Source organism: Hippopotamus amphibius, chromosome 6 (assembly GCF_030028045.1).
Source record: "Hippopotamus amphibius kiboko isolate mHipAmp2 chromosome 6, mHipAmp2.hap2, whole genome shotgun sequence".
NCBI classification, from domain to species: domain Eukaryota; kingdom Metazoa; phylum Chordata; class Mammalia; order Artiodactyla; family Hippopotamidae; genus Hippopotamus; species Hippopotamus amphibius.
The window spans coordinates 75,412,918-75,432,737 of record NC_080191.1 but is presented as its reverse complement, the minus strand read 5'-3'; the positions used below and the strand labels follow the sequence as shown (position 1 = coordinate 75,432,737).

General features: G+C 38.0%; 1 protein-coding gene across 2 annotated transcripts in view; it reads left to right on the top strand.

Annotated features, from left to right (window-relative positions):
- RNGTT (RNA guanylyltransferase and 5'-phosphatase) overlaps positions 1 to 19,820 on the top strand; it is a 219,499-nt gene that overhangs the window by 184,562 nt on the left and 15,117 nt on the right. The window contains exon 15 of one of the 2 annotated variants that reach the window (XM_057738726.1): positions 16,047 to 16,203. The exons of the other annotated variant lie outside the window; for it this stretch is intronic. Coding sequence (XP_057594709.1) covers positions 16,047 to 16,061 — 15 coding nt within the window. The 3' untranslated portion in view covers positions 16,062 to 16,203. Of the gene's footprint in view, positions 1 to 16,046; positions 16,204 to 19,820 lie in introns of those variants that run through there. 2 annotated transcript variants of the gene reach the window in all.

Genomic DNA, 19,820 nt, shown 5'->3' with positions numbered 1-19,820 from the left:
CCTTCATGTCCTTAAAAAACTTATCTCTTTACAAGAATATGAGTCCCATAGGGCTGAGTTATATCTTGTGTACTTCTGTATCTTCAGCAATTAGCCTAGTGCCTGAGACATAAAAGCACTAAATAAATATTTAATGTTATTATTGAAGAATGCCTAGAAAACCAAATATTGTTCTTCTTTTTTAAAATTGAGGTATAGTTGTACCTCGGGTGTACAACATAATGGTCCTATATTGAACACATTTGCAGAATGATCACCACAATAAGTCTACTTAACATCCATCCCCTTACATAGTTACAAAACAGTTTCTTCTTGTGATGAGAACTTTTAAGATCTACTCTTTTGGCAACTTTCAAATATATAGTACAGTATTATTAACTACAGTCACCCTGCTGTTACATTACTTGTTTACCTTATCATTGGAAGTTTGTACCTTTTGACCCCCTTCATCCATTTCTCCCACCCTCACCCCCTGCTTGTGGCAACTATCAATCTGTTCTCTGTATCTATGAGCTAGTTTTTTTTCTTTTTTTTTTAAACCATCAAGTATTTACCATGAAGTTCATCAAAGTATTTAAAACTCTGGTTCTAATTGCATACATATTTACTGCCTTAAAACTTTATTTTCTGATCTCTTGAGCTGGGATATCTTTGAGGCAGTATAAATTAATTTTATTTTCTAATTTAAGGTTGTGGTTGTAAATTATTATTAATATCAGTAGCTTTATTTGAAATTTAGATTTTGTGAATACATTATTCTGAGAACATTTTAAATATAGTCCTCAAATTATTTTCCAATTAAGAAAGCATTTTTCTTAGCTGGAAATTCCAATTACTTTCAATCTCTCTTGAGCTAGACACTTTGTAGAAAAATATTAGAAATCATTTTAGCATATTCTGATTTTTTGGAAAACCACATTTATCATATCAAGCTGACTTCTTGTTAAATGTGGTTTGGAGAGAAAAAGGCTATAAACAATTCTTTTCTGTAATTTTGAAATGTTCCCAAAAAAGGAAATAGTATCATGTTTACTTAGGTATTTATAATGCACTGGATGTCTTGTTTTGGTGAAAGGAAATAACATGGTGTTTCTTATCCTGTTGGGTTTTTTCCCCTACCAATATTTTACTTCTAAAAAGAATTTCAGAGGCACTGATAACCATGTAAATATAAAATATCGTATCTAAAATGACTGTTGTTGAAGTCACACTTCTGACAAATGCCATGGTTTCTGATCTAGGTTGTATATTAGACATCTGAAAGTTATATGTTTCACTTTTTTCCCACAAAAGGAGAAAAATAATTTATCCAGTAAATAGGAAGGAATACTTACTTGTCCTTTTGCCTAATAAAGTTTGAAAAAACAACCCCCACCCCTCTCCAGGCAAAGGTGGCTGTAAAGACCCATTTCAAGTGTAACATGGCCATGATTCAGGCAGTTAGGGAAGCTCCAGACTGGTGTTCTCTTTGTTGACCCTTGGAGAACAGTAACAAACTATGAAAACTCTGAGACCAGATAATATAAATCCATTAGTGTTACCAGTGATTTGTAATGGGTACTATTGAAGTTGGTACCTTGAGCACCTTCAGAAGTTTGAGAGTACTGCAGTAAGTGCTATTCTGTCATAAGTAGGTATTGTAAGGTGTGGGTAGGAGGGATCTTTGTCTTAAACAGAAATTTAAAAATATAGTCAAATAAATCTATCTTTTAAAATAATTTTTTCTAAATAGTGAGCTGGATATTTGTTTTCTTCATACCCCAGAATTTCACTTTCTATAGAATTATTTGCCAGTAAGTAAAATGACAAGCTTGTAGTTCAGGAAATTCACAAACTATACTAAATACAATGAAATGTAAGATTTAGAGAAACTATTATAAATTTAAATTTAACATCGCAAATACAAGCCAGCATTAGGGTGGTACCATTTGGATATTTACAGTTTTACTAAAATATTTTAAATATTAATATTTAAATTCTTTCTGCAATGTGACTAGCTTAGAACATTTGTAATACCCAGGAAATAGCTTTACAAGTGTTCATTCATCTGCTAAAATTCTATGTTCTTTCTAGCATTAACGTACTTTTAATTGTTTTCTGCTAAGATTTAGTCTGGTAATAGTCAAAATATTAGCAGTGGGCGCACATTATATATCTTTTAAAAAAAGTAATCTATCCAGAATCTATATGGATAGACACATAAAATGACATTTTATCTTATTTGATTATCCAAAATTTCTTCTCAGTAGATTGCAATATTTTAGAGTCAGATTCAACTTTCTAAGTCTTAACTAATAAAAGCAGTTATCTAGTGGGAAATTCATTTCATGTAGACCTTTTTTTTGGGGGGGGTCAAAGGACACAGACTTTGAAAAACAAATAGTATAAAAGAATATTTAAATTAAATATGCCCCAGTGTATAATTTTTTTTCTTTTTTGCATTTTATCATCAAATGTTTTACAACCATGTTGATATGTCTTTGGTTGATGAGAATCTTTTTCTTTCTTCTTTGTCAGTATTTGAAAACTTTCTAACGCGAAAAAGAAAAACAGGATAATATACTTGTCTAAAATCAAAAGCATCAACAGTTAGTACCGTTATCAAGTAAAACAAATATTATAGCCAACATTAATTGAGCACCAAGCGCCAGGCACTGTTCTCGTTAATTCTCAGACAGCCTGTAACGTGCAGGTACTTGGAGCATTTTCAGTTTTACAGATCAGGAAGACATAGAAGGCGTAGTGATAAACCCAAGGTTACAATGCCAACGGGTCGTTTACATTATATTGCCTCTTATGAAGTATTATTTTAGTGTACACTGTTTACTGTACCAGTTACTATTTATGTTGCATTATCATATATAGTATATTATTGAAATTCTTGAAGCCCTTCTGAGTTTTGCTTGTACAGCAGGCCAAAATTATCCCGTAATTGTTATAATACTAGTTAAGACATGGATTGTACTAAATGACTTGACCAAAGGAAATGTGGTTCCACCACAAGGATCAAGATAGAGTCGTTGTGGTTTATGTACGTACAAAGAGATGTGAGTATAAAGAGCTCAAAGTTATAATCTTACCTCTGTTACTTATTTAGTCATTGTTGAGTGTTTATGTTCATTAGTTGTGAATAGTAAGAGCTGAGAGTTCTTGTGGTGGGAACATTTGTGAATCGCTGGGATAGTAAAAGGCTTCTAATTATAATATCTTCTGATATAGTTATGGAGTGTTTTCCGTTTTGTTCCCAAGGCATCTATTTTGGATTTATTGTGTAATATATTTTTCCTCAGCCATGATTTTTTGGGAGAGCCAACCCTCCTTGTTGTTTTCCTTTTGTATTAAACGCTTTTTATTTTGCCTGTATTACTTCTTAATATGCAAGAAATTTGGGTGAAAGTATTATATGGTTATTAATTTGAAATAGTCTTTAGAATATTTCTTTAAGAACCAGCTGGGAACAAATCAGCTGAGCATTTTGTTTGTTCTCACTAGCTCAGAAAGAAAAAGTACCTCCTTTGTAAGATTTTTTTTTTTCAACCAAGTGTGGCAGTTTTGCTAGATACAGTGAAAAACAGTTTCTTATTTTCTAACTCAGAGTTGAGTATGCTTTGTGAACATAGCTGGAATTAAAACATTTTACTGTTTTTCAAGATTGCTGTATCTTGGAGGCATTTTGATGACTCAGGGCTGATTTTAGCTGCAGAAGGAACTACAGCAGAATTGCATGGAGAAGGAGCAGATGTTTTCTAAGTTTCAGGGTGAGTAGGTTGGTTGCATAGCACATGGTAACTGGATGGTGTAAAAGGCAGTGACAGTGAAAATAAGCAACGAGATATTCTCAGGGCGGTTATGGTTTAGCAAAAAGATGAATGAAATAAGGCAACATGCTTATGATATAGGTCATTAGATGTCACAAAATGGAGATTTCCCAAATGAAATGGAGCCACACGAGGCAAAGGTAGAAATTGTATTGGTGAGGGTCAGTTACTACTGGTGATGAACTATTCCATTCTCTTGTATCCTACTAAAAGATACAGACCCCCATGCTCTCATAGGGCTCATTCTTATCCGTAATAAGTAAAATCTTAAGCCTGTTGAGGATTTTCAAATGCCTTTACTGGCCTGAATGATTTATTAAATCAATACAATTATGAAAAGTTATAGTTTGGGAGAAAAATGTGAAGACAGGTCTGTTCTTTTGAATTCTTCTCATTCTTGGTGGAGTCTCAAATGTCCTTAAGACCTCCCTTGAGGCCAGTCCTCTGCTTCACTCAGTTCTGTTGGCTGATAGCTAACGGCCACCTCTTCTGAGGGATTTAAGGTAGAGCCACATCGCTTTCTTCCTCCAAACCTTCTACTCCTTGATGGTTTCTGTTTTAGGCATCTTGACACTCCTAGCATAAATTCAGTCTCCTGTTTCTGACCTTGAGAACCTTTTATAAGTTTATCCCATGGTAGTTTGCTTTTGTTGTTGTTGTTGTTCATTTTTAAATCGTCACCAAGAGTGGCTTCCTGTTGCCCGCTGTAGCAAGTGTGACTGCCTTCCATCGTCAGACTCTCCTGTGCTCGTGTCCCCTCGTTTTCCCGAACTCCTACTCCCCTCTAATGGTGACAGTTCCCTATTCCTTTGACTATACACACTATGCTTTTGTCCATTCTGTATCACAAAACTTACCTGCTAGTCAAAAAGAAGCATGGATTAGGTATATATGTACAAGGTCTTTTGGTGAAGACAGGGATGTAAAGATTAATAAGGTATTTTCTCAATGTTTAGTAATAGCTTATAAGGGAAAAGAATCTGAAAAAAATATACATATATATGACTGAATCACTTTGCTGTACCTGAAACTACCACAACATTGTAAGTCAGCTATACTTCAATAAAAAATATAATAAAATTAAAAAATTTTATCTGCCCCTAACTTATTTATAGTCTGATTGGCGAGATGGAAGGAATCTCTTTATGAAAAGATAATTAACAGCACAAAGTAGGATGTGACGTGTCAGATGCTTGGAATTAGCTATAAATGTCAAAAGCTGAGGAAGGGGGATTAATGAGGTAAGAACTGTGTTGTCCCACTAAATTAGGTGAATAGTTGTGTAGGTGTGTATGTAAGAAAGAGAAACTTTGTCTTTCTCTGTTTACCCCCTGTAGGAATAGGAGGATGACAGGTGTTTTAGGGAAGTAGAAAATGCAAAGTGTGGAGTGGAAATATGAAGTCTTGCCTTGAATATAAGAGCAAAAGTTTATGTAAGGAAGTAATACGAGATATGGTTGAAAAAAATAACCACATTACTAGCAAAACTATACAAACCACTTTAAGAATTGCTAATTTGCAACTGAGCGGGGACTAATACCTTTTTAGAGAAACATCAGAATTTTAGGTGAGAACCAGACTCACCATCAAGAACTGACGTTTTCTTGGTGATTTGTATCAGTATTTCAGATGGCTTCTTTAGACCCAGCTAAAGTACCTAATAATAATGCTCACTGCTGTGGACAGTGACAAAAGGTCCTGGCTTCCTGAAGTCATAACTGTCCGGTAGCAAAATATTTTTATATCTTCTTCACATTATTTGAAGTGGAACTAATACAAAAATAGTTCTAATTAATGCTTCTATTTTGTTTTTTCTGACATTCTCTTGCTGCTCAAGTGGAACAATTATTTGTGACAGGAAATGAATGCACTAGAGAACCTTTCTTAATGTGACTAGCTATAGTTTTGAATCTGACAGTTCAAGTCACAGAAGATCTTGCCTTTCCATAGTTGTTATTTCGGTTATTTTCATCTCTTTTTGTGTGTCTTGCGAAGTTAAGATTAAGCCCGGGTCTGTTAGACATAGTTTTCATGGGAGAATGGTGTCCTGGAAAAAGACAACAGATTGCTTGATTCAGGTTTGTTCAGTGCAGATTTTTATTGTAAGAAAGAAATCAGTTCATTATACCTTTTTCCCCATTGAAGGTGATAATTACCCTTTGTTGCTGCATTCACAGCTTCTTTAGAGAATTATCTTCATAATTGTGACTTTAAAAACATAGCCTCAAGACTTTTATTGAGTTAAAAATAAATAATAATTATTTATAAATAATACATAAATCAGTCTAAAATTCTAGCTTCACCAGTGTACCATTTTCATTAAACATTTCCTTCAGTGTTTCTGTGTGGTAATCTGGACACAGAAACCTGAACTCTAGTGATGTACTACCCAGTAATAGAATTTGCATATTTCTGGTTTGATATGTATTCTTTCTTTTGGAGATAACAATCTTTGAAATTATTTTTGAAGTTAGATGTTTTTGTTAAGATCAGTGATAATTACAATGATAATTTACAATTAATTACACTCTGGCGTAAGTGGAATGGTAACATGATTTTAATTGTACTAGGAAAAGGAAAAGAAAAAGGTATTTTTATAAAGAGCAAAAGAAATCATTTTTATTGAACACATATTATATGCCCAGGATATATTATACCTTCCAATACTTATAAAGACTAATAAAGTAAATATTATTTCTATTTACAGATGAGAAAATTGAGACACAGAGAGGTTAAATAACTTGCTGGTGGTCATGCAACCAGTAAATGATGTAGTTGGGATCGGAACCCAGGTTTTCCTGATTCCCTAAGCCTACTGTCTTTGTTCTTTACAGACTGTTTTTGTATAAATATTGCTAACTTATACAAAAGGTTGGAGGTATTGATCAAGTATTCCAAGGGAGTCAGCCCTTACAACAGTGCATTGAATAGAGCAACCACTACAGAAATGCAAGATGGTAAAGAGTTCAGTGACCCGACATCATCATCATTTAATTTTCCCACGTGGCTTTTCTAAGCAAGCATTTATGTTAATTTTTTTTCTCTGATTTATTGGAAGTATCCCTACCTTCTTAAAATGTTCTATAATTTATATAACTTTTATTTTGAGTATCATCATGTGCTATTTGCCTGTACTTTAATAAAGCGATGGCCTCAGGAATTGTTAATATCTTTTAAGCTAGTTACTGCCTCAGAAAGTGGCCTTTGTGCTTTGGGGTTGGTGATTTGCTGTCAGCTATTATTTCTCAAAGTCAAATTCTGGCATTTCCTTTCTTGCTGCTTCTATTTTTTTTTTTTTTTCCTGTCAGTAACTTAAGTGCCAGAATTTCTAGGGAAAATTAGGTGATTAAACTTGTTAAATCCGTAACCTTAATTTGCGCCTGATGGTGTGCATGCATAAGCTTGACCAGTGGGCCTAAAGGTGTTTCTGCGCCCTCCTGGAAAAGGGTGGTACTTTCACTCACTGACATTGTGTTCCTATTTTTTCTTTTTTTAATAAGGAGGTGTTAATTCTGCTGTTTGCCTTAAGGTAGTACTACACTACTGGTAATGTTTTGTTTGCTGGAGGGACCTGCAGACTAACCCTTTATTTCTTTTAATTATGTACACTGCTCCTGTGGTCCTAAATATTTGAATGTGGTTCTTGCTTGCTGACTGTGTAAGTGAAAATACAGCCAAGGAGACAAAAAGCATCAGCAGCTCTGCTGAGAAATGATGTTCTTTCATTTGCGGTGGTTTCTTTTCTTCAGTGAGCCTGCTGCTGCCTTTGCTCACTGTCTCCCTTTCTTCACCATGGCAGTAGTTGATGTCTCTGTCGCTGCCACTCACAGCCGCACCAAGTGACGTAAAATAGATTTGAAACTTACAATACTGTTCCCAAGGCACAGGTGTATCTTCAAGTTTCTCAAGCAAAGTGACTGAACCAGTTCTGCTTTCTGTTCTCTTGTCAGTCAGTGCCTTGCAGAAGTTTTCACATTTGTTGTTGCAGTAGCAGTGCAGTGTGGTTTATAATCCGTATCCCTCTTTTAGGTGCATCTGCAGATTTAGATGCTTTGCTTGTCCCTACAAGGGCCTGAGTGCTTCTGCTGTATAATCACGGTAGCATTGTATTTCAGCTTCATCATGGTCATCTTAAAGAAAACACACAGGAGCTTTAATATAAGCTGGGAGCTTTTCTACCAAACTAGAAATATGCTAACGGCAGATACCAGGTGCTTTCATAAAGGCACTGTATTATTATTAAGAGGAACCTCTTAATGAATGATTTCATCTTAATTGATTTTACAATTGATAAGGCCCCTTTCTGAATTTTTCTTTTGAGGGCATACAACGTAAACATATGATGTTGGGTTCTCCTTAATATACAATAATATGTATTCAGAAATGGGTCGGGACTTCCTAGGTGGTGCAGTGGTTAAGAATCCGCCTGCCAGTGCAGGGGACACAGGTTTGATCCCAGCTCCAGGAAGATCCCACATGCCGCGGAGCAACTAAGCCCGTGCGCCACAACTGTTGAGCCCACGTGCTGCAACTACTGAAGCCCATGCACCACAACGAAGTGTAGCCCCCTCTTGCCTCAACTAGAGAAAGCCCGTGTGCAACAATGAAGACCCAACACAGCCAATAAGTAAATAAATTGAAAAAAAAAGAAAGAAATGGGTCAACCATAAGTGTCACAGTTTTGTCGTGGTCATTTATAGGCATGGAATAATAGCCTGCAGGTGACTCTCAAATCTTTACCTCATTCTTCTCTTAAACCACAGTTTTGAATCTTCAGATGCCTACTGGGCAGTTATATTGACTCTTTCAAATCACTTCAAGTTCGCTTATTTTTGTTACTCATTCTTTAAATGAACATATAATGAGTACCTGTATCACTCAGTCATTAAACTTAGGTTTTCTAGGTACCCATTATGTGCCAAGCACTTTGATAGGCACTGGGGTTATGGTCCCTGCCTCCGGGGAGCTCACTGTGTAATGTACCAGATTGCTGCTGGAATCAGTTCTTCAGAAGTGATGACTGTAATGGTAGGGAAAATAAAGGGGTTGTTTGGATGGAGGGCAAGGGTTTGTAGCCTTGTTTCATGGGTTGGGAGGCCCTCCCTAGAGAAGTCACCTTTAAAGCCCAGAGTTGAAGAGCGTGAAGGAATTAGATGAGTGGGGGCAAGCTGGTCTCTCTGTGCCTCAGTGTCCTCATTTGTAAAGTGGTGGTACCAAGAGAAAACTACCCGTAAGTTAGTTAATGCATGCGAAGCACCTGGAACAGTGCCCGGCCCTGAGCGTGGTGGCTGCCTTCATCACCTGTATCAGCATCATCAGCCAGCCATTCATTCGGGTCTTCAAATAAACACTGATCGAGCATGTACCAAACGCTGGCTATTCTTCAGTGCTGTGGTGGGATTCAGAAATGAAAAATTAAAAGTCTGCCTCTTCAAGGGACTTAAGGTATGTATACAAATGGCTAAAAAGCAAAGAATCATACAGTGAAAACTGTAAGAGAGGTATGAGCCAACTTCTTGGAAGGAGCAATCCTTTCTTTCTGGGAGTGGTATGTGATTTGTGTCACTTACTGGGCAAATAGTCACATACTGCCTGTGAAATCTTATATTTTCCTGTATTCTTATTAACTTTTAAGATTTTACATGCATAAGTCTTTACTTGCCACTGAAACTTTCCATGTTTGAATTGAGAAAGTATATATCACACAGACCAAAGTAGGTGAATAGTAGGTGCTCTGTATGTTAATAAGTGGCCTGGGAAACCTATTAAACTTTTTAGGGTTGCTTATACACAAGCCTCGTAACTGCTGGAGGCCTTTGTTATGATAGTATCACACGCTTTAGAGGGACTCAGTATAGATTAAGAAATAGATGTTGCCTCATCTAAAATAAAAAAATGTTCTCCATATTATTCTTCAGGGGTGCAGCATATGTTGATAACACCAAATGTCTGTTTAAATACTTCGCTATAGTAAAGTGGCATCCCTGACATCATTTTTTGAAATGTATTACCATATGCAGCTGAAAAAAATTAGAGCAAGAATCAAAATTGGTAATCATTTAAATGTTTTTTGTTTGACTAGCAAAAGTAGCATAATTCACTTTTGCTGGTACAAAATAAGAAGCTCAGCAGACGGGAATATATTTCAACAAAATGAAGTTTGCAAAATGTTGCTTACATTTCTCTCTGGAGAGAAAACAGTATCGTGTAGTAAATAGCATATTGTAGCTTTGATATATAAAATTAGTGAGCATCTTATTTGCTGTAATCTTTTGTTTTTATGTCTTAATGTAGTACTTTTATGACTGAGGTACACTTTTTTTTTTGTCTAAACTTTAAAGCATAAAGCCGTTATTTCTAATAAACAGGTATTTCCCTCACAATTAGGTAGAATGTCGAGCTGACAATGGCAAGTAGTCTCATAGATTATATCATCCAAAAAGAAGTAGATTAATGGATTTTTAAATTAAAGGTGGTCTTCAGAAATTCCCTGGTAATAGGTCTTTGCAGTGGCTTTTAATCTCTTAAAATGTAAGGCTTGCATGGGATGACACATGAATTAATTTCCCAGCTTTTGACAAAATTGAGTCCAAAACCATCCACATACATAAGACAGTTGCTTTTAGAGAGCAGTTAGCTTGCTATAAATATAAGAGGCTTCCTGTGAGGAAATTGCTCATGCTCTGGAACCAGGAGAGAAATCTGGCAGATTAGAGAACAAGTATGTCTTATCCAAAAGAATAGAACCCTTCAGTTTTTTAGTTTGTTTTGGCTCGTGTGCTTTTTTGCTGAGATTTAATTGTGAGAAGTGTGGCAGGCTGGCGTGTGAGACATGTTTATGCCCTTTATGGGGTGTGGGATTAACTTTCATAATTAGCTTTTAGAAATCTTTATGGAAATTTTTTCATGAATCTATTAAAATGCACAAGGATGATGTGCCATTCAGTTGAAAAGCAAACCCATCCCTGAACCTTACGATAAACTTTAAAACTAGACGAATCTGGTGGGATTCTCTTCCAATGTATGTACCTTGATTTTACATCTATAAAATGGAAATAACAGTATCTACTTCGTAGAGTCATTGTGTGAATTCTATAGATTAGTGTGGTTAAAGCATCTCACACAAATCTAGGCTTTATAAAAGTCATTTTAAAAAATGATGTTTCCGGGGACTTCCCTGGCGGTCCAGTAGTTAAAACTCCCTGCTTCCACTGCAGGGGGCACAGGTTCGATCCCTGATTGGGGAACTAAGATCCTGTATCCTGCATGCCGTGCTGTGTGGCCAGTAAATAAATAAATAAGTTAAAAATGATGTTTCCTCCTGCTTCCATCATTTCTCCAAGGCATTTAATGAGCCATTACAAATAGGGGCCTTATTTTTTAAATTAATTAATTTATTTATTTTATTGGCTGTGTTGGGTCTTTTTTGCTGTGCACGGGCTTTCTTTTAGTTGCGGTGAGTGGGGGCTACTCTTCGTTGTGGTGCGCAGGCTCCTCATTGCCGTGGCTTCTCTTGTTGCGGAGCACGGGTTCTAGGCATATGGGCTTCAGTAGTTGCAGCACATGGGCTCAATAGTTGTGGTGCACGGGCTTAGTTGCTCCGCAGCATGTGGGATCTTCCTGGAGCAGGGATCAAACCCGTGTCCCCTGCATTGGCAGGCGGATTCTCAACCACTGCGCCACCTAGGAAGCCCAGGGGCCTTATCCTTTTATCACTTTGAAATCCAGATCATTACTTTCTTTTTACATTTTTCTTTCATATGAGAAATTGTGACATGAGAAACTGAGTGAGTACATGACTAACAGCACAGGCATGCTTCTTGGATATTTGTTGTAGGGAACTTGGGCTGCCTAAAACTTGATACACTGCCCCTAAAAAAACTAGAGCAGGTGGCTGTGCTCAGGAGTTTCCGTCTGTGCTGCAGGGTTCTAACTTAAGGAGTCATTTTGATTTTGAGCTCAAGGTATTGTTTCAAAGCCAGGTGTCCCTTTGGTTTTAATTTATAAATAACCTCGTGGACTAGCCAGCCTTTTCCAATTCAGGTTGACAAAGAATAGAATGAAAATAAGCCAAATAGTCAATTATTTGCCTTCCTCTACTACCATTAATAGTTTTATGCTGTATAAAAGCATATAAATATGCTGTATAAAGCATATTCAGTAAAACATATGTTGAATAAGTCAGGGTGAACTGTACAGGGTTTAGTTTCTTCAGTTTATTTAGTTTTATTTTCTTGTTGTTTAAAATGGAAGTAAACAGAAATAGAATGGAAGAGGAATTCTTCCTTTTATGTGATACGTGATGATGTTTTCCTAACATAAATTGAGTGCAGAGTAGCCCCGGGAAGCAACAGGAGAGCAGGCTCACAGAATTGCAGCCCCTGATGTCTACCAGATGGTTGACGTAGGGTAACTCATTCAGACCCAGCAGCAACCATCTGGCAGATTCCCAGCACTGTGCTCCAGGTTACCTGACTTAAAAATTGAACAGCATAAAGTGGTGTAACATAGGGCCTAAGGCTCGTGCAGCACAGAGCACACCACACCTGTGTCAAAAGCACCGGAATCAAGATTTGAATCTAGTTCTACCTACTCCACAGTTCCTTATATTCTTTTGTAGCATTCTTTCCTAAATTGTCTCAATAATCTAGCAAGGTGAGGAAAATCCTGTACCAAACTGTCCTTAAATTGCACACTGTGTGGTTATCTGAGGAAGTAAAAAGGAAGCCGTCTGGTATGTTGGAAGGAGCTCAGGATTGGGTATGAGATTTAGGGTTCTTGTCTTTGTCTTAAAACAGTTTGTTTTTTTTAATTGAAAACATGGTTTTTCAGTAAATCATGTCTAGCATCCTTTCTAGTCTTTTTTAATCAAAACTAAAATACAGTCATTTTATGATTATTTGACTTTAAGGATTTATAAAATAAAGGTGAACACATTCAAAGTCAAATAAAATAAATGCTTTGAGAATTCTATTCAGATCACATGGTTAAGAGCTTTGGAGTCTGGGCAAAGTAAGCTTGACGCCTTCTATGACTAGCTGTCTGAAATTTTGTAAACACAGTCTGTGACCTCATGGTAACATATGTCTGCTCTTCTTTGTAAATTTAGTCTAGTTTACCAAAGGGTGATATGTTAATTAGTAATAATAAATTGGAATTACTCTAAAACAGTCTTCCTTATAGAGCAAAATTCAGAATGTTAGGTCTACAAGATATTGCAAACACGCTGGATTTCCTAAAAGAACTAGATCTACTGCAAGGAATTCAGCAGTGCACATGTCAGAGATAGCAGTCGGATGGGGCCTTCCTCCTCATTCTTCAGGGTGGGTGCTAGAGATGGCCCCCAGCCAGAGAGAAATTGTGATTGGTCTCTTTCTGATACAGATGTCCTCCCACTTCCCTCCCTCCCTCCAGATGGTGGTAGGGGAAGCTCTTTGGACTCATCAGAATATGATTGTACAATAATACAAGCTGAAAAACTATTTGTTGTGTAAATGACCTCTGTCTCTTAAAAAGGAGAATGTACCCCAAGTCCCATTCCAAAGAGTAGGAGAGTGTTGCATCTGTGAAACATCTTCAGATAGAGTAAATACTACGAACCACACGTTCTATATCTGCAGATCTGGAGGCTATAAATAAAAATAATCACATACATGCAAAAGATGAAATTAAATTATATGTTGGCCAGTGTGGTATAGAGGAGAGACTGCAGGGCTGACAATCGAGAATGTAGACTCTCTTCCCAAATCTGTCGTTTTCTGACCACACAGGCAGTTGTATATATGTGTTTGAGGGCTGGGATCTGTTCACTTCTAGGCCTTGGAAGGTTAAAAAGTGATAGAGGTGCTTTCTATTCCTATCCTGCCCTCAAATGCAAGGTTTGATTTATTACTCTGTCTCCATTTTAGAAATGTTTTGTATCCACATATCAGCTACATGCTTTCTAAAAACTCTGGAGTTGATATTTTAAATCTGAAAAAAAAAGTATACATTGTAAACATGCATATTATACCCACACACACCCCCCAAACACACACACACGCACACACACACGCCCCACACACACGCACACACCAAACACACATACACACACCCCCCCCACAACACATACCACACACACACCACACACACACACACACACATGTGCGCGCCCCAAACACAGGAAAAAAAAATACAAAGGAATGAATGCTTCTGTGTTTATTTCTTCCTGTTACTTTATCTAGGCATTTGTAGTTTTCTGGATGAATGTAGAGAGGAGGATGGAAAAAAGAGTCCAGCAGCTAACTCAAACTGAAGCCCAATTCTTCACCCATCGGTGGGATATTTCTTCTTCCTTCAAGAAAGAGTCTTTCCTCCAAAATTCTGCTGCCTCTGTAGTTGACTCTTTCTGTTAAAAGGGGTGAGAACTGTTAATGATAACAGTATATAAAAATACTGGATGTCTCATTTCAGATCTTTTTCTGATAATTTGTCTACTATCATTTCTTTCTCCACAGTGATTGCAGCCTTTTCATTTTCCCTACATATTAAATATTTACCAGGACTTCATCTTTTGTGTTTTTTCCAAGTTACGTTTTATTTTCTGCCTTTTTTTTCTGCAGAAGTATTTCCTCTAAAATTCTTTCATTACATTACTTTTCCTAATGGATATTCAAAAGATGCTCCAAATTTGAATTTAGATCCTATTAGTAAGCTATTCATTAAGTCCCCTGTTGGTTCATTAGTAAAGTGATCAATTATTAGAGACTTGAACCTTTTATACACTCAAGGCAGACTCTCAGTGGGTTGTCATATGTCTTTTCTTGGTCTGTAGCCTTTCAGCTTGTGTAGTCCTATTGAATATTTTTATTGATGCTACTTTGAACTAATTTGGCAAATCATATTTCTTGAGGCAATTTGCTGATTTGGTAGGAAATTTTGATGGAGATCTTCCTTAAGATTTATTATGGAAAATTATTTTTAGAAGGAAATGTAGGTTCATTTCATAGTGGCAGACAGGAAGGCAGAAACTGTTTTGAATTCATCCTTATTTACATGGGTCCTAAGTCACTGTTTAAAATAGGAATCTTGCAAAAACTAGCTCAGGAGAATGTGAAGGGTTAATATTTATAAGGACATTTGAGTTCCTACCAGTAGAGCTATGTAAATGAATTGCTTATTTAAAATTTGCATATTTACACTGTATTTCTAGTGCTTCTCCTATTTATATATATACTTGATACAAAAAGAAATGACACATTCATCTTTTGTCCTGCTGTGAACAATACTGATAAATACTGGGTGGGTGCATCATCATCTTTCATATTTTAGGAAGCAGAAAATTCCTGGTTTATAGTGAGTGTGACGCGATGGGATGCCGTAACTATGTTGCATGTTTGTTTTCCATGTGACATAAAAATGTACGGTGGATGGTGGGCTTGCTTACCTTCTCCTCCCTGTTTCCCCCTCAGTTCTCCCCAATAGCTGAGTTCCTATTTTCTCTTTCACTAGAAGTCATACCCACATCCACAAAGGACAAGCCTGATTTTATGTGGTAGCATGGTTTAAAAGGACTTCTACTCAACTCAGAGAGCTCTGATTGATCCAACTGCTAATTACGCGTATGACCAGGTCATTAGGTTGGGTTTATTCTCTTTTGGTTTGGTTTGGTTTGGTTTTTCAGACCAGCAATACAGAACTTTCCCTGAGTATTTTTTGCATGCAGAATTTTAATGGAGGATATCCTGTGTGTGAGGCACTGTATTAAAGCTCTATCCTGATGGAGCTTATTTTTAAGTTGGAGATGTAGAGAATTCAGTAGGCCATTGTTCTAAGATAAGGGAAGAATAAAGTACTGTGAGAGCATATCAATGAGGCAGAAAATCTGTGGAGTCAGGGCAGGCTTCCCAGAGAAGGTGATGCTGATTAAATAGAGGTGGTTAGCCAGAGGGGAAGAGAGGGTGCTGTGAGAGCCTGATCAGTCCAGGGGATGGAAATCATTTAATAATGGCTGGAGTGTTTCAAAATCTGATGTCATTTCTATGCTTTCTTTGTATAATGTTCATCATGGTGTTTTTTTTTTTTAATTTTAAACACGTATTTATTGAGCATCTATTTTGTGTTCAGTGGGATCTGGCAGTGAACAAGGAGCTTGTTTTGTTTGCTCAAGGAGCTTACCATCTAGTGAGGGAGAGTGTAAACAGAAGGAAGAAGTTATACTCTGAAATAATATATCATGTGGTATTTCAGGAGCTGACAAAATAGACTCAATTCTCCAGAGAAAAATGTCATCTGAAATTACTACAGTCAAGCATCAGCTCTTCTTGGCCAACATGCTGTGCCAGAGGGATGATGGGAGAGACGAGTGAGGGTATCTCCCTGACCCGGGGCAGCCTCTGCACGGAGCATCACTCCGAGAAAGGCGAGGACGAGGGGGAGGGGGAGGGGCCGTGAGGTGGGGTCTAGCTTGCTGTCCTGAGTTGTCCGTCTCCATTTTTCTATACTTCGAGACTAGAAAAGATAAAATGCCTCCCTTACTCCCTTGTTAGTTGTTTGAAATTAATTTATTATTCTCTTTGTATAGTCTGTGAGGTTTTTTTCTAACTTTGGTGGTTGGTCTTGAAAGCAGTTTAGTGGATCTCAGCCAGTTTTGTTTGTTTTTGTTTTCATGAAATGAAATAGAAGAAGAAAGAGAAAAGTGCACCAAGTTAGGTTATAAATTGTTCTATGGAGAGAGAGAGAGAGAGAGAGAGAGAGAGAGAGTGTGTGTGTGTGTGTGTCCGTAATAGGTTGGGATATAAACTATTTTTATTACATTCGATAAACTGGGTCAAACATTTTTCTCCTCTTTGGTAAAACTGTATGATTGTAAGTAAGAGTTTGCAAAAGCCTGCAAAGTTACCCATTTTGCTGATGAAGGATTATCTTGTAGACCACAGGGTCAGTGCCCGGGACTGGAATGCCAGGAATCTGGACCCTCATTCTAACTCTGCCCCTACAGAGCCGTATGCTTTGGACAATTTGTAGGCTTTCTGTGAACCTCAGTGTTTTCAATCTAAAAAAAGAGGTGGCCTAAGTGAGGTCCTGTGCTCTCTTTAAGCCGAGATTCTGGACTTGGTACTCTTTTTAAAGCAGATATTTGCACAAACCTCTTACCAATTCAGAAGGGTGGTCCTAGGAGGAAAAACAAAAGAGTGAAGCAAAAATTAATACATGGCTCACTCGCACACGATCTTGCTTCCTCCCAGTACATGCTTGCCTCTCCCTCTAAAAAGTAGATGGTCTGCTGCATGCAGATAGATCTTAGGAATGAAACAGTGAGCATAAAAGCACTTGGCCTGGTACCTGCTTAATAGAGCCTCAAAAAGTGCTGAGTTGAGAAAATGTTGCTTAAGATCTCAACCCCTACAACTAGGCAGTTATATGGGCTACTTGTCACAAAAGTGAGGAAGGTGTGAGTGTGTGGAAAAACCAGTACCGGAGAGGAAGGGGCACCTCTAGACCCATTTTCCGTTTCCAGTTACTGGATCTGCATATACTGTAAGTGTTCCCTTACTCCTTTTTGTGATGCTCGGGTGACAGACGGTGTCTTCCAGGTACCCTTTTATCACTGTGTGTAGTAGGGGAACATCAAATACAGACGAATTCTTCAGTCTCATCCCCTCTGGTACTTGAAGGCTATCCAAAAAGAGCTGTCCATAAGATAAAGTAACAGAACCTGTTTACCCTGTCACGTTTGGGTATTTAAGGGTCAGTTTTCTTGTTGGAGCTCAGCTATATTTTGAGATTGTATACTTAAACTGAGCTAAGTATAGCAAAAGAGTACATGTTACAAACTTAGTTAAAATTCTCAAATGAAGAGCTCTCTCCTTGCAGCAGTTACTGTGCATCCACGGGAAACGGCGCTGCGAACAACCCCATTCGGGCATTGTTAGGCAGTGCTCTTGACACATGAATACATCTCGTATGATTATCATAAAGCTCTGGCCTGAAAATTGAGCAGCCGTGGCGCTGCGTGTCTCAGACTCACGTTCATAATAAGCCGTAAAAAAGTAAACATTTTAAATGGATATAAGAAAAGGCGTTACTTGTGATCGCAAATGTAAGTTCAGTTGAAGTGCTTTTGAAGCCCAATTTAACAAAGCAAACAAATTTCCTGGCATTATTAACATAATCGTTCTCTGTTGAATTTTGATTTCTAAAGTTATTTAAGCCAAAAAAAAAGACAAAAAGAAATGTAACTAAGATAAGCTACTTTTCCTTTCATCATGTCAGATTAAAAAAAAAAAAGTACCAGTTGTTCCCTCTGCCACTTCCCCTAACTTACCAAATCATTGCCAACCTGTTTAACTCAGAGTTCATATTTCGTGATTCATTTCGGGTTAAATTCAGTTGTTTGCCCCGCCATCCGCAGGCTCTGGAGTGAGGCTACACAGCATGTATCTGCTGGTGAAGCTCCAGGCTGTGCTGTGCGATCCTTAAAACAGGGACTTAGCCCACCCCCCCCACCCCACCCTTTCCTAAGGACAGGAAGGGACTAGAATGTCCGTTGAACACCATAGTGGGGGAGCATGACTATTGGTAAATTTGGCACCAATTGATGGGTAGGATTCAGTTGTTCCTGGAATATTTCAAAAGCAAAAACAGAAGTGATAGTGATAACATCTGAAGTGTGGTGGCAAGACAGTTAAAGCAGCAGTGATTTGGAGCCTCTGGGCACAGAACGGTACCAGGAGGTGATCACCCTGTCTTCTGTGGCAGCTGGCAGCTGGCATGCAAAGCAGATGATGGCACGTCCTCAGCATGTTACTTTCCAACACTCCAATTTTGAATAAACCCCCAAAACAAACATCCTTCCTGTATTGTCATTTGGCCAGAGCAGACCCTCAAGTAGCGAGCGTGCCTCTGGCACAACAGTCTGCCACAATGGAAGCCACAGTGGCAGGTGTCCTGGCCTAAAAGTTGGCACAGGCATAGGTTGGCCCTGGCGGGAGGAGCGTCGTTGGAGACTCAGTCACTGATTTCTGTAGTCGTGGGGCTGAGCTGACCTAGGCAGAATTACAGGGAGGCACACTCGTGTGAGAATATCCTGTAACATGCGATTTAGAAGCGTTCCTGCCAAACACGCCACTTACCTGATGACTTATTTGTATTAAGCACCAGGACTGTGCTAGGTACTTTTTAGAGGAAAGGTGAAGAGCCACCTACCTTATTTTAATCTTAGGATTTAATTCCAAGTAGTTTAGGGCTATAGCCCAGAGAATATTTTCCTTCCTGGTGGGCAACCACAGCTACCTTATTCAGAATAGACTTTCTGGAGGCTTGATGAGAGCAGCTGAGTGGTGAATGTCCAAAGATCTGTGTGCGTGCGCGGGATGGGGGGGGATTGCCTCTGTCCTTTTTTATCTTTATTCACTCTAGGAGGCATTGCTGTTATCCTCACCAGGACGGGACTGGAACAGAAACCTAACAGAGTGTGGGGGAAGGGGAGGGAGGGAACCAACTGAGAAATTTAATCTGGTCCCAAATATAATCTTCAGGAGTTGTGAGTTCTGATCTCTCAGAAATTGCGCAGATACTTCTAAATATAGAAATCTTCAGATAATAGTATTTTTGTGCATTTTACATACATGCATAATTCTTTGCAAAGATCCCCCTTCCCCCTGCCCCCAAGTTTGAAAATAAAAACAAATAAACTAGTTGCCAGAACAGAAAAGACTTTTAAATCACTAGAGCTTGCTAAAAATTTAAACAGCTCTAATCATCACTGCAATCGTTCTCTGTTGTGTATTACTCAGCTGAAAGTCCTTTATCTTCATTTCACAGACATGGCTTAGGACACTGAGAACCTCCTTTGTCTCCTTCTCCCGCATCTTTTCCCTCCCCACTTTGGCGATTTCCTCCCAACTTCTTTCCAGGCCTCTTTTCTCCACACTAGTATTAGCCAACCCGTGGCACTGGTGAGTTTTTTGTCTGTTTGCTCATTTTTGTTTGTTCTTCTCACCTGCAGCCTGTGTTTCCTAT